At 48.6% G+C, this 13,324-nt stretch overlaps 1 protein-coding gene across 1 annotated transcript in view; it reads left to right on the top strand.

Moving 5' to 3' along the window:
• Positions 1–12,931, top strand: part of LOC128947292 (serine/threonine-protein kinase pim-1-like) — a gene marked incomplete at its 3' end in the record, with an annotated part of 33,849 nt that extends 20,918 nt beyond the window's left edge. Inside the window, exons 2-5 of the mRNA XM_054291550.1 lie at positions 11,358–11,438; positions 11,562–11,612; positions 11,810–12,176; positions 12,819–12,931. Of these exons, the coding sequence (XP_054147525.1) occupies positions 11,358–11,438; positions 11,562–11,612; positions 11,810–12,176; positions 12,819–12,931 (612 nt within the window). The remainder of the gene's footprint in view (positions 1–11,357; positions 11,439–11,561; positions 11,613–11,809; positions 12,177–12,818) is intronic.
• Positions 12,932–13,324: the final 393 nt, after the last annotated feature.

The raw sequence follows: 13,324 nt of genomic DNA, 5'->3' as shown, positions 1-13,324 counted from the left end.
CTTAAATTTACAGATAAAACCCTGTGAAGGAAAACTTAAAATTTATTCTTTAACTGAAGAAGATAATCTAGAAATTAATGACACGGGTTGGCATTCAGGTGAAGTGGGAAAAAGTTGAGGGTAAAGGAGTCTGGTCCCCTTAGTCCCTCCTGGTCAGCACAAGCCTGTGAATTGTATGCATTACTCTGTGCATTATTAATACTAAAAGGGCAAGAAGGGACTATTTATACAGACTCCAAATATGCTTTTAGCGTAGTACATACTTTTAGAAAAATTTGGAAAGAAAGGGGACTTATAAGCACTCAAGGGAAAGGGTTAGTACACGGGGAATTGATAATTCAGATACTTGAAGCTTTAAAAGGCTCAAAGAAAATAGCAGTAGTTCATGTAAAGGAACACCAGAGAGGGAGGGATATTAGGATCAGAGAAATAATTTGGCTGATGAAGAAGCAAAAAGAGTGACCTTAAGAAAAAGAGATACTGAAATAATGATCTTACAAAAAATAGAAATTCAGCAGGAGACACTTTCCCTTCCGCTAGCAGAACTGGCAACTATAAAGAAATTAGGAGCAACATTTAAGGAGGGAAAGTGAGTTTTTCCTGATGGCAGGATTATGATGCCAAAACCAGTGGCACATTAGATCTTAGATAACTTGCATAGACAGACACACTGGGGAACAAGAGCCTTTTGTGATCACTTTTTAAAATTTTATGGGTGTATAAGGATATTTGAAATTGGAAAGCAAATTACCCAGGGGTGTCTCACCTGTCAAAAAGTAAAAAAGAAAGTGTTAAAAACCCCTCCCTCTGGAGGATGCAAAAGAGCCTACAAGCTATTTGAAAAGATCTAGGTTGATTTTATAGAATTGCCTAAAGTGGGTCGGTGGAAATATTTGTTAGTTATAATAGATGAATTAACTCAGTGGGTTAAAGCATTTCCAGCAGCTCGGGCTACAGTTCAAACTGTTGCTAAAATATTGTTGGAACATGAAATTCCAAGAATGTGATAATATGGTGGGATTTAAGTTGATTTATATTAACCCTGATTTATTAAGAATGAACTAGGCATCCTGGATGGCTGCTAACCGCAATTCCCTTGAGCTCGGAGGCAGAAGAACGCCGGTGGAAAAAGAATAAAAGACTTTCTGAATCAGTGGGAATGGCCTAAAAAGATTGAAGATCTCCTCCAGGGTCATGCACCAGCAATATCATTAGAATTGATTACAGAACTGCAATTCCAGAAACTGCGATTGATAACAGCTGTTGTTGAAAGAGAGCGGAGACAAGTAAAACATTGGGAGTGCAGTAAACATGGTTTAAAGTGTCGTCCCTGAATATGTATTGTTTGCACACTTTGCTTTAACTCATGGTGGAAAGTAAGAGAGAAGAAAAGAAGAGACAATTTATTTGCTTGCTTTGCTATGATTATGTATTTAGCCAGCTAACTATAGAACGTATTGTTAATAATTTTTTTTGGGATACCTTTGAGACTGGGAGATGAGACCCTTCCAGCAGCAATTAGATTAATAGAAAACTTAGATCAATTGGTTCTTGCTATATTTGCTATAGCACAAAAAAGAGAACGAGCAACTCATAATATTATAGACCAGTGTCTCAAAATTGATAGTTGTGGCGGAGAAGAAGTCTATACACCACATCATAGGCGCATTCCAGGGGCACATTGGCGCCGCGAGTGTGCCTATTGGAGATGGTGACTTAATGCACTCCCCGCCCCTGAAGCACAAAATAATTAGAAAAATCTTCTTGTAGTTGGCACATCCCTGAAATTTTGGAAAATACAGGTTTATGGTATTCCGGCCTAATCTTTTCCCTGTTCTTTTTGTTTTAATTATTGCTTCTTAACCAGCTAGAACTGGGAAACGGCATTTAAAAAGAGACAAGCAAACTCTGTGGGGCTATGGGTACCAAAAATACTAAAAGCACCGGTGACTAGATGCCGGGATATTACCTTTGCTACTGAGAAGACTGGCATCTCGGCCCTTGGCTGCAACCCAAGGGGCCTTGAGAAAGGTAAAATGGTAGATTTCCTAAGGATTATTTTCACTGTGATCATTCTGGTACCCTGGGCAGTTGGCCAAAGCCAGAAAGCCACACTGGACAGAGTTTCAGCAATGAAAAAGCAAACAAGGCAAAAACCAAGTCCCAGCAATTGCAACATTTGTGACTATTGTAATCAACCTGTGTGGATTAAGGACAAGGTGGAATCTGTGTTTGTAACACACCCATATGCTAGTTCTGCCTGCTACAATCGCAGCAGTGTTATAGATGTTTGTATTAAGGAAGGAAAGATGTATTGGGTAGAAAAAAAATTGGGATATAATGGACGAGCTCCTTATCCCCCTAGTAATCAGATTGGCCCTCAATATGAAAGGTTTTTTTGTTTTGAAAGAAATCATAATAAAGATGATCCAAGTATAAGAATAGGAGGCCGGGCACTAAAAGAAAAATTGAAAAAGAAAATAAAAGAAAAAAAAAGAAACAAAGGGGAATAGAAGAAAGAACAAGAGAAAAGAGTCAACAGAATTAGCTGAATTGTATGAACAGCTAAAACAGTACTTCAAAGATTGGAATTTGCCAGCCTTGAATAAGAATCGGTTTGTAGGATTGATGCAAAGGATTGCTACAGAATTGGAATTATCCAAATGTGAGATTTGTAGAGGTCTAAAAAATGGCTAAAAGATGGCCGTAGAAAAGTGAGAGCTTAGCTCCAGAGCAATTTTTAAAGTAGAACCACACCCAAATTTCTGGAACATTGAAGAGACCTGAAGGATGGATTTTAAGCCATCAAGTAATTGGAACCATTTGTATAACTTGAGAAGGAAGGAAATTTAATAAAATAGTAGGGCATACTCCTTGTAAATCCACGTTGGTGGTTAATATGGATAATCATTCAAAAATTTGGCGACCTGAAAACCCCATTGGATATTGGGGACCAATAAAAGAAATAAATTGTGAATAAGATTAACAGATTAATGTATGCTGGTACAGAAGTCCTGGAGCTAACCCCTACCAGTCCATCAACGGCCTGAGGTCTTATTGGGAACAACCTGAGAAAACTGATAAGAAATGGAAAGCCCCAGATGGGATATATTAAATTTGTGGGCAACGAGCATACAGTGAGTTATCTCAAAAATGGGGAGGAACTTGTACTTTGGGAGTAATACAACCCTCCTTCTTTGTTTTACTGAGGTCTAGGAGCAATGTGCTAGGAACTCCACTGTATGAAACCCTGCAGTGGAATAAAGGAGATTTGAATTTAAATTTTCCAACAGCAGGAGGGAATCAAAACTGGGGAGAGGACAAATAGCCTGCAGAACGAATTATAGCATATTATGACCCAGCAACATGAGCTCAGGATGGGTCATGGAGATATAGGACCCCAGTTTATCTGTTGAATCGATTAATAAGGCTCCAAGCAGTAGTAGAGGTGGTGTCAAATCGCACCTCCGATGCTTTAAAAATGTTGGCCAGGCAATATACATGAATGTGGGTGTTTGTGTACCAAAACAGGATCACCCCAGACTATCTGTTAGCAAAAGAAGGAGGAGTTTGTAGGAGATTTAATGAATCTGAGTGCTATGTAGAAATTAATAATTATGGAGAAGCTATCACAGAACTTGCAAAAAAGATTAAAAGAGTAGCTCATGTGCCGGTACAAAAGTGGAATTCAATCTTGAAAACAGATTGGTGGGGTAACCTCTTTAGAAGTGTTTGGAGGAAAATGTTAGAGTTCATGTTGTTATGCTCAATTCTAGGACTTATGTTTCTGCCTTGTATGATTTTGTATTTTATTAGGCTAATTCACTCAGTGATTCAAAAGATGCAAATTTCAACAATGTCTCTAGATTCAGAATCAGCAGAAAAAGGAAAACCAAGATCTATAATGGTATTAAAAGCTAAATCAACCCCTGTTAAAGACAAAAAGGACTTAAAAAGATTGAAATAGACCAGGACATGCTAACTAAACTTGAAAGTGTGAAAGACTAGAAGCAGTAATAGAAATGCTAGAAAAGTTTGAAGCTGAAAAGGGACAACAAGAAAACCAAAATTCTGAAAAATATAGAAGACATCAGGGCACAGCTTTGTAAATGTAGCACCAATCATAATGATCAAAAAGAGAAATGAGAGATTTGTGATAAATAGGTATGATTCGTGCTGATAAAGATTGAAGCAGTAATCAATAATGATACAGTAATTAATATTTGAGAATAATAAAATAGTTAAATGCTAAAGAAGAGAGGGAGAGGAGGGGCTCCACCCCCCCCCCCCCCCCCTTCCCAGCAGATGTTCTCAAGGACCACAGGAAAGAAGCTGAAGATACAGTTGCTGAAAATGACCAAGAACCTGGTTGGGTACCAGAAAATGCTAATTATAAGGGATTTATTGCCTTGATATGTAGATGCAGTGATACGTTAGTCTTGGCTTACATTGTACTGGCTTGATGCGCATATGTAACCCAAAGGTGAATTAAAAGACAAAGAAGAAGAGGAGAGGTCTTCATCCAAAATGACCCCCAAAGACTTGAGTGAACACCAAACCAAGTGGTGGCGCATGCGTGATAAGGGTGGTAATGAGGGCGGAGATAGAGATATGATGAACCGAAAATGAGAAGAGATGGTATTGACACATGACATATAAGGGGTGATTTTCACTTGGCAAGCTTGTACGTGAGGTGGCAAGAGTCCCAGAACCCTGCCCTCCGTACCCCGCGGTTATCGTTTGCTTATGTGCTATTATTGGAACCAAATTATCTCTTATTTTAATCAAATTATATTGTATCCAATTTTATATTTTTTTTATTTTAACTATTCAATTAAAATTGCTACTACTTTTAATACTATTGGGTTTTTTTATGATGAGATAATTGGACAAACATAACACTTTCCATTTTCATTTCACCTGTGGAAAGCTGTTTCACTTCCCCAGGAATCTTCTCCACACTCCTGTCTGCCCTTTTCAAGAACCTTTCCTGGAGAACGAGGTGCAGCTTCTGTCACAAGATGTGCCCCCAACTGCAGCTTCTCTTGTCTTTCCACACCGTGAGCAGCATGACTTCTGCAGCAAAGCCAGACAAATGTTTGGATTCCTTGGCAACTTGTCCTTTCTTTTCCTTGTGGGCTGGGCAGTTGTGCCATTGCTGAGTTTTTCATTGTGCCTGTTCTAACCCAAGAAAACAGGAGGTTTTGTTGGGGACTTGCTGGGGAATGCAAGCCTGATCGAATGCCGAAAGAATCTCCAGGACACTCTGGGAGCTCCCCGGGCTGGGCTCAGGTTCCCGCTGGGACTCTGCAGAGGGCAGGGCTCCAACTGGGATCAGCAGCAGTGCAAAATACCTCTGGGCATCTCCATTTTCTGCTGCTCCGAGGAAGCAATGAAGCCAGCCAACTTCAGTATTTTCGTTCTCCTGGTGGATTTTTTCATTTGATTTGCCACTCCAGAGGCAATTTCTGTGATGGTCTCTGTAGGTTGATTCTATTTCAACAGCACCAGCAGCAGGGCTGTGTTTGAGTGCTGCAAAAGTGGTCTGTGATGCTTTCATTCCCCTCGACTTGGTGCTCAAGGACTTGTGAGCATTTCAGTCTCTGCTAATCATGATGCCTGTGACAAAAACACTGAGTTCACCATCACAAAAAGCACAGTGGGCAGCAGTGATTGAAAGAGGCAAGTGCAGTTGTACTGATAAAATTCAGGTGGCAAGCAGAAGAGGGCCAAGAGCAACCGTGATCTCCAATTGCCAAGGCAAAGGCACCAGCAGCCTCCTGCTGTCAGCTCAGGGTGAGTGAAAAGAGCCTTGAAAACAGCGCTGGAGCCAGATCCTTTCTTCCTCTGAGGGCTGGCTCAGGGCAGCACAGGCGGGCCCTGAGCAGTCAGGGCTGTGTGTGGGTGATTGCTGCTCTGCTCCAGAACTGAGCTGTTAAAAGCCCTTGGGAGCCGAGGCAGGAGCAGGCGGGAAGGGGCCGGCGCTGCTGCTGCTCCTGGCCGGGAGCCCCGGCTGGGCCGGGCCGGCGCCCCCTGCGCTGCGGCTGCTGCTGCTGCCAGAGCCAGGCGGGACTCGGGGACAGGGAACGGACACGGGGGGACAGCAAAGGCCTGGCGGCTGCAGGGATGGTGGCGCTGGGGCCAGCGCCAGCACAGAGCTTCAGCCCGCAGTTAACCCCGAGGGAAATGCTGGGGAAACGCTCCATTTCAGCTTTCTTTGCTTGTTGCTGTAATGAAGGCACTGAAATGAAAGGGGAACAAGCAGGGCCCGACCCCTCCTCTGGGAGGAGCCCCAGGACTGGGCCTGTAAGGGGCCGCGAGGGGCTGTGAGGGGCCGTCAGGGTGTTATGAATCAGAAGCTTGACTAGTCCAATATTCAAGCAGCAATCAATTTATTATTTAATATGGTAAAGTATGAGCAATACAGCGCCAGGTACAGTGGGGGAAGTTTTCCCTCCAACTGCATACCGCTAATTGATGGTTACAGGTATTTACAGGGGTACCCATCAGTTTTTTTCAGCAGTTTCTATTTCCAATCTTTTACTCATCAGCAATTTTTATTCCAAATTATTACATCACAATTCTATAAACTATTGTGATTTTAATTTCTCAGGATCTATCTCAAAGGAGTATCCCCAGATGGTGACGGTCCAGTTTCCAAAAGAAGAAAGACTAATTCCATCTGGTGGAGTCCAGCTCCCCAGATATGGGTCCACCTTTTAATTGCAGAGACTCCAAATCTCATAACAGTGATGTCCAGCTTCCCTTTGGTCGAAACCATAAAGCCTTGAGGTGATGTTCGTCTTCCTTTTTCAAGCTGTTTTTCTCTGCTTCAATAAGGCGTGAGATAAGCATATTTCCTTTATATATATTCCAAAGCTACAGTTTCAATAATACAAGTAATATTCTAAAATTATACTTCAAAAGGTTATTATTGCAGAACTCTTTATGGATTAAATGCAAGCAAAAAGCAACATCTATAACACTTTAATTCAAATGGTCCTAAATCAACTAGGGTTAATTTGCAAACAAAAGATAGGTTCAAAAGTCTTTTTCCATGCTTTATTTTCCTCAGTTATTACTAGAATTCACAACTATCCCATTGTCGGTATCCACACATTTCTCATTCACAAGTACACACGTTGCCTGTTTGTACCTGACACGAAACACAGCTTTGCATCTCACAAGGGGTTGTGAGGGGCCGTGAGGGGCTGTGAGGGGCCATGTGGGGCTGTGAGGGACCATGAGCAGCTGTGAGGGGCCCTTGCCCCTCTATGGAGACCTGTCATTCCTGTCCAGGAACCCATGGCTGAAATGGAATTCCACCCCAAAACTCCCCATATACCCAAGGGTTGCTTTCAGACAAAAGCTGCAAGGACAGACAGGTCTGGCTTGCCTTGGCCTCTGGGGACTGCTTCTCATGTGCCTTCAAAACCCTGGAGTTCTGTGATTTCCTTCCTATAGGAAAGAACTGTCCCCATTGTCCAGGTGCTCCTGGCCTCAAGCACTTGACCACTATACAGGGATGCAGTTTGACAAGAAAGTCTCACAGATATGTATGCTTGGCTGAAAGATTTTTGAATGTAATGTCTGAAGACGAATATAAATGAAAGCAAGTTTTGATATAAAAGAAAAGAATTGATGAGCCAGTCTTTTTGGATAGCTAAGAAGGCAAAGTGTATGTTAGTTAGAAGGGGTTTTTATGGCTTAGAGCAAAGGATAAGCCCACCTCAAACAAGAAGATTTTACCAAGCAGAAAGATAGCACAGGCAAACAAGTCAGCAAATTTTGCAAGTAGAAAAAAGGTCTCAGAATTTTCCACTGCAAGAAAACTGGAAAACAACTTTTAGCTTAAACTTTATTGTACTAACTTTTAGTGATTGGAGAATAGTAACATGAATATGGTAATGATAGTAGTTATGATTGGCTATAGGTAAAAGTTAAGGTATAGATTGGTTCTATTTTGTGAAGATGCTCAGCAAAGAAAAGTATATAATGCATTTGTAACCTAAACTAAGGGTCTCCAGGCCTGCAGCTGGAGCTGACAGCTGTAGCACAGCTCTGTCACCCATGACTCTGGACTGCTGTATCACCTTGGATACAATAAACTGCACTTTGAAGAGCCGCCTGGAGCCCCACATCCCTCATTTCAGCTCTCACAAACTGGTGTTGCCCGGAAGTGCCAGTGCCCAGATCCAGAAATTTCCTGGTGCTGGTGCAGCCCAAGTGCAGCAATTTGCAGGCAAAAACCCCCAAAATCTGGCAATTTTCCACTGCTGGCTCTGTTGCTGCCCAGACCTGGAGTTTCCCAGCACTGCCATTGCCCAGATGCAGAAATTTCCCAGTGCTGGCAAAGCCCAAGTGCAGCAATTTGCTGGCACAGAAATCCAAAACCTGGCAAATACCTGGGGCCGGCACCACCCAGATTTGGTGTTTTCCAGCACTGCCAGTGTCCAAACATGGCATGGCAATTTTCTGGTGCTGGCACAGCCCAATTCCAGCAAATTGCTGGCAAAGAAAGCCTAAATCAAGCAAATACCTGGATTTAAAAGGTATTTAAAGCAACCCAATCTCATGTTTGCTGACACTGCCAGTGCCCAGATCCGGAATTTTTCAGATGCCTGCACAGCATAATTCCAGCAATTTGCTGGCAGAGAAGGTTCGCATTTGGCAATTTCCCGCTGCCAGCACATTCCCCACCCAGATCTGGTGTGCACTGGCACTGCCAGTGCCCACATCTGGCAATTTCCCGATGCCAGCAAAACCCAAAGGCAGCAATTTTCTGGCAAAGAAAGCCCAAACTTGGCAGCGCCCAGATCTGCTGTGTTTGGGTTGGTTTAAAAGAAGGAGACCTCGGCTTAAGGCTGTGGGAAAACCCTCTTTAGGGTGAGCAGGAGCTCCCGCCCATAATCCTCTTGTTCAGGTATGCAGATTGTTACTAGAAAGTTCTGAGTTCTCTTTGCTACCATTGGTTACTTTTTGCCCCAAAATTGTAATATTCTTAATCATTCCTTCCTCTTGGATCCTTCCCTCAGATCCCACCTTAACCCCTCCCCATAAATAAATGTATAAATATCCCTGCTAGATCCTGGACCCAGGCTTTTTTCTGCTTCTCTCTCTGTACTGTGCACGCCATGCTGTTTGTTGTGTTTGCCTTCAGTAAAGTTCTGTTTCCACACAACCAGATGAAAGCAGTCTCTGTCTGTAAAGTGGCCAGAGCTGGTTCTCAGAGAAACCACTGGTCAACGGTCCGGACGAGGACCAGAAGGTTTCACTGGTGTTTGCTGGCACTGCCAGTGCCCCGATCTGGAAATTTCCCTGTTCCAGCACCACCCATGTCCAGCAATTTGCTGGCACAGAAAGCTAAAACCTGTGGCAGCTTCCTGCTACTGGGTCTGGCACCACCCACATCTTGCGTTTGCTGCACCAGTGCCCAGATTTGGAAATTTCCTGGTGCCAGCAGAGCCCAAATCTGGCAGATTTCTGTCACTGGCAATGACACCACCCAGATCTGGTGTTTGCTGGCAGCGCCAGCACCCAGATCTGAAAACTTCCTGGTGCTGGCACAGCCCAAGTCCAGGGATTTGCTGGCACAGAAAGTCAAACTTTGGATATTTCCAGGTTCTGGCATCAACATCATCCAGATCTGGTGTTTGCTGGGACCGCCAGTGCCCAGACTTGGAAATTTCCTGATGCCTTCACAGCCCAGGTCTAGCAATTTGGTTTTAGCTAGCTGGGGCAGAGAAGTTCCTCGGACTGTGACTTTCCTTTTTCTTGGAATTGTTTAAACCCGCTCTGGAGGGAAGTCTTTTCCTCAGCTAGTAGGGGGAGGGGCCACTGGAACTTGCTTTCTAGACTGACCCCTTTTGGAGGTTTCCTCCCAAAATTTGCCTGAAACCAGCACAAACAGTCACAATGCAAACTTCACCAGTGGCACAACTCCCCAGCCCAGCAGGAAAAGAACGGACATGTAAAGTTCTCCTAACATTTGTCCTGCTTTGCTGCAAAAGTCCTGCTGCACACACTGTGCACTGTGGAAAGCTAAGAGAAGCTGCAGCTGGTGGCAAATCTTGTGACAGAGGCTCAACCTTGTTCTCCATGAGAGATTCTTGAGAAGAGCAGACAGCAGATGATTCCTGGAAAACTGAAACAGCTTTCCAGAAGGGAAATGAGAATGAAAGAAAAAATCCAAGATGTTTTCCTCTATTTATTTCTATGCTCCTCTTTTCCATGTTGCACTGCTTCTCCATCCCATTCATTCCAAATGCACCTCACCTCTAAAATCTGTGACTTGGCAAGTTTTAGACACTCTAAAATCCCATGAGCTACACACAGTTTTCCTTTCCACACAGGAAAGCAACACTGGAGGTGTAAGTGCAGTGCTTGGGTCAGGTAGGAATCCTACCCCAAGGGAAGGTGGCCCGGCAGTGTCTGACCCTCAGCAAGGACAATGCACAGCAGCGAGGAAGGGGATTGCTGTGCCAGTGTGCAGGAGTCAGGGCTCTGCATCTGGGCTCAAGGCTGCAAAGTTCCCGTGTTTGGGCAGACGGAGGGGCTGTCCCCGGGGCGCGCGGGGCTCGAACGTGGGGCTCGTGGGGCGAGCGGGGAACGGACACGGGGACGAACGGCCCCGGTGCTTCAGTTGCAGCAGCGGCAGCGGCGGCGGCAGCAGCAGCGGCGGCAGCAGTAGCGGCAGCAGCAGCAAAACAGATAGTTTTGAATAGTCTTTCTCTCTCTCTCTCTTTCTCTTTCTCTCCCTTTTCCGCTGTCGGGCACCCTTCTCTCGGGGTCCCTTACCCGGCGTCCCTCTCCTCTCCCCGCCTCCCTCTCCCCTGCAGGGCCGGGCCATGCCCCCGGCCCGCCCCCGGCCCCGGGCGGGGCTGCCCCGTGCCCGGCCCCGGCCGTCCCGCCGCGGTCTCGCCTCCGCCCGGCTCTGGCCGTACTGGCGGTGGCGCTGCTGGGCGGGCATCAGTGCCTGGGGCGGGGGCGGCATCGCCGCCCTTTGCCTCCGCCTGGCCCGAGCCCGGCCCCAGACCCGACGCAGGGTCCAGTCCCGAGCCCGGCCCCGGCCCCGGCCCCGGCCCCGGCCCCGGCCCCCGCTCCTCCCGCGGCCCGCGGAGGACACAGGCGGCGCGGCCGCTCCCGCCGCCTCCGCTGCGGCTTCCCCGGCCCGAGCTCCGCCGCTCGGCAGCGCGGCCGCCAGCCCCGAGCCTCCCGTGCCGCGTTCCGAAGATGGAACGCCTGGGCATGGCCGGCCCGGGGCGGGTGAGGGGCGCTCGGGGGCCGTTGCTGGCCCCGGGCCGAGCGCTGACAGCCGCGTCCCGCCCGCAGGGACGGCGCAGGAGGCCCTGCAGGAGCGGTACAGGCTGGGATCGCTGCTGGGGCGCGGCGGCTTCGGCAGAGTCTTTGCGGCCACGAGGCTCTCGGACGGCGCCCCGGTGAGCGGCGGGGCCGGCGGCGGGCGCAGGAGGAGGGGATGGAGGAGGAGGAGGGCGGAGGGCGGAGGATGGGGCTGGCAGTGCGGGCGGCGAGCTCACCCCGCTGCTGCCCTTGGCTTGCAGGTGGCCATCAAAAGGGTGCCACGGAACCGCGTCCGGCACTGGGGCGAGCTGGTGAGTGAGCGGGGCCAGCAGCCGGGGCTGCCGGCCGGGGATGAGCCGGCGCCCGGCACGGTGGGAGCCACCAGGACGCCCCGAGAGAGAGCGGGCGTGGGGCCAGCGCAGGGCGCAGAGCATCCCGGGCTGGCTGAGGGCTTCCCCAGGCCTGGCACGGCATCGGCCCCACTGACGGCATCGTGCTCCTCCCGCAGCCCGACGGCACCAGCGCCCCGCTGGAGATCGTGCTGCTGGCCAGGGTGTCCACTGGCTTCCCCGGTGTGGTCCAGCTGCTGGAGTGGCTCGAGCTCCCCAACTGCATCGTGATGGTGCTGGAGCGGCCAGAGCAGTGTCAGGACCTGCATCATTTCATTCGGGCACGGCGGTTCCTGCCTGAGGAGGTGGCACGGGAGCTGTTCCGCCAGGTGCTGGAGGCCGTGCGGCACTGCACCAGCTGCGGGGTCCTGCACCGCGACATCAAACCAGAGAACATCCTGGTTGACCTGGACACCGGGCAGGCCAAACTGATTGACTTTGGCTGTGGCACCTACCTGCAGGACACAGTCTACACTCACTTTGCAGGTGAGCCTGCAGAGGCCTGTGCTCCCGCTGCTGACATCTCATGGCCCAACATCTCCCAGCCCAAGCTGGCTGTGGCAGCGGGGATTCTCCCTTTTGCTGCCAGTCAGGGCACTAAATCTTCAGCTGAGTTGCTTTAGAGCAGGGCTGGGTGGGCAGCCATCTTCCAGCCCTGCTGGCAGCCTTTGCCAGCCACTCTGCCCAGGACTAGGGCTGGGCTGAGGCAGCCAACCCAACCAAAAGCCCCATGGGTTGGGGTAGCAGAGAGGGAGGGCGGAACCTTTGCCCCAGCCACTTTGGTATGCAGATGACAGGAAGGGCTTGGGCTGCTTCACTCGCCCTGTTTCCCTTGGCTTCATAATATTTTTGGGGAAATGCAGGCAGGGAGGATAAGGGCATGTTTTTTCCCCAGCATGGAGTGGGTTTTTCCTTTGCATGTCATGGTCAGGCCTAGCCAGGGCTGCCCTCTTCCAACACCAGAGGCTTCTTTTCCAACCCTAACTTTGTGCACAAGTCCCAGATGCTGGCGAGAGGGCAGTGGTCACCCTGTGTGCCCCTGATGCAGCCCCTGCACACCCAGGGATGCTGGGGCCAGGCTCTGGGAGCAGCAGCATCCCCCTGCTGAACTCCATCTGTATTCCATAGGAACACTGTCCTACAGCCCCCCGGAATGGAACGACTTTGGCTGGTACCATGGCGAGGCAGCAACAGTCTGGTCCCTGGGCATCCTGCTGCACCAGATGGTCTGCGGGGAGCACCCTTTCAGAAGGGGCCAGAACCTCAGCTGGGGCCAGCTCCCGCTGCCACAAGGGCTCTCTCAAGGTGGATCCTCTTCTCTGGGCATGGGGGGAATCCCAGTGCTGGGAGCCAGCAGCGGGCTAGTGGGCATCCCGCTCTGGCAGCTGCTGAGGAGGTGGCACATGTCCTGCTCTCCTCCAAAACAGGGAATTGATGGGAAAGTTTAGGCCCAGCTCTGAGCACATCCAGCATGGCCTGGGCGTGGGAATAGGGGGGCAAAGCAGACAGGAGCCTTCTCTGGCTGACCGGCAGTTTCTGCTTTCTCTTCCCAGAGTGCAAAGACCTGATCAGGTGGTGTTTATCCGTGAACTCCTTGGACAGACCCGCACTGGAAGACCTGTTCTGTGATCCTT

The sequence above is a fragment of the Melozone crissalis genome, unplaced genomic scaffold (genome assembly GCF_028551555.1).
Source record: "Melozone crissalis strain CALT ecotype California unplaced genomic scaffold, PUWL_Pcris_2 ptg000093l_1, whole genome shotgun sequence".
NCBI classification, from domain to species: domain Eukaryota; kingdom Metazoa; phylum Chordata; class Aves; order Passeriformes; family Passerellidae; genus Melozone; species Melozone crissalis.
This window is presented reverse-complemented; position numbering and strand designations above follow the sequence as displayed.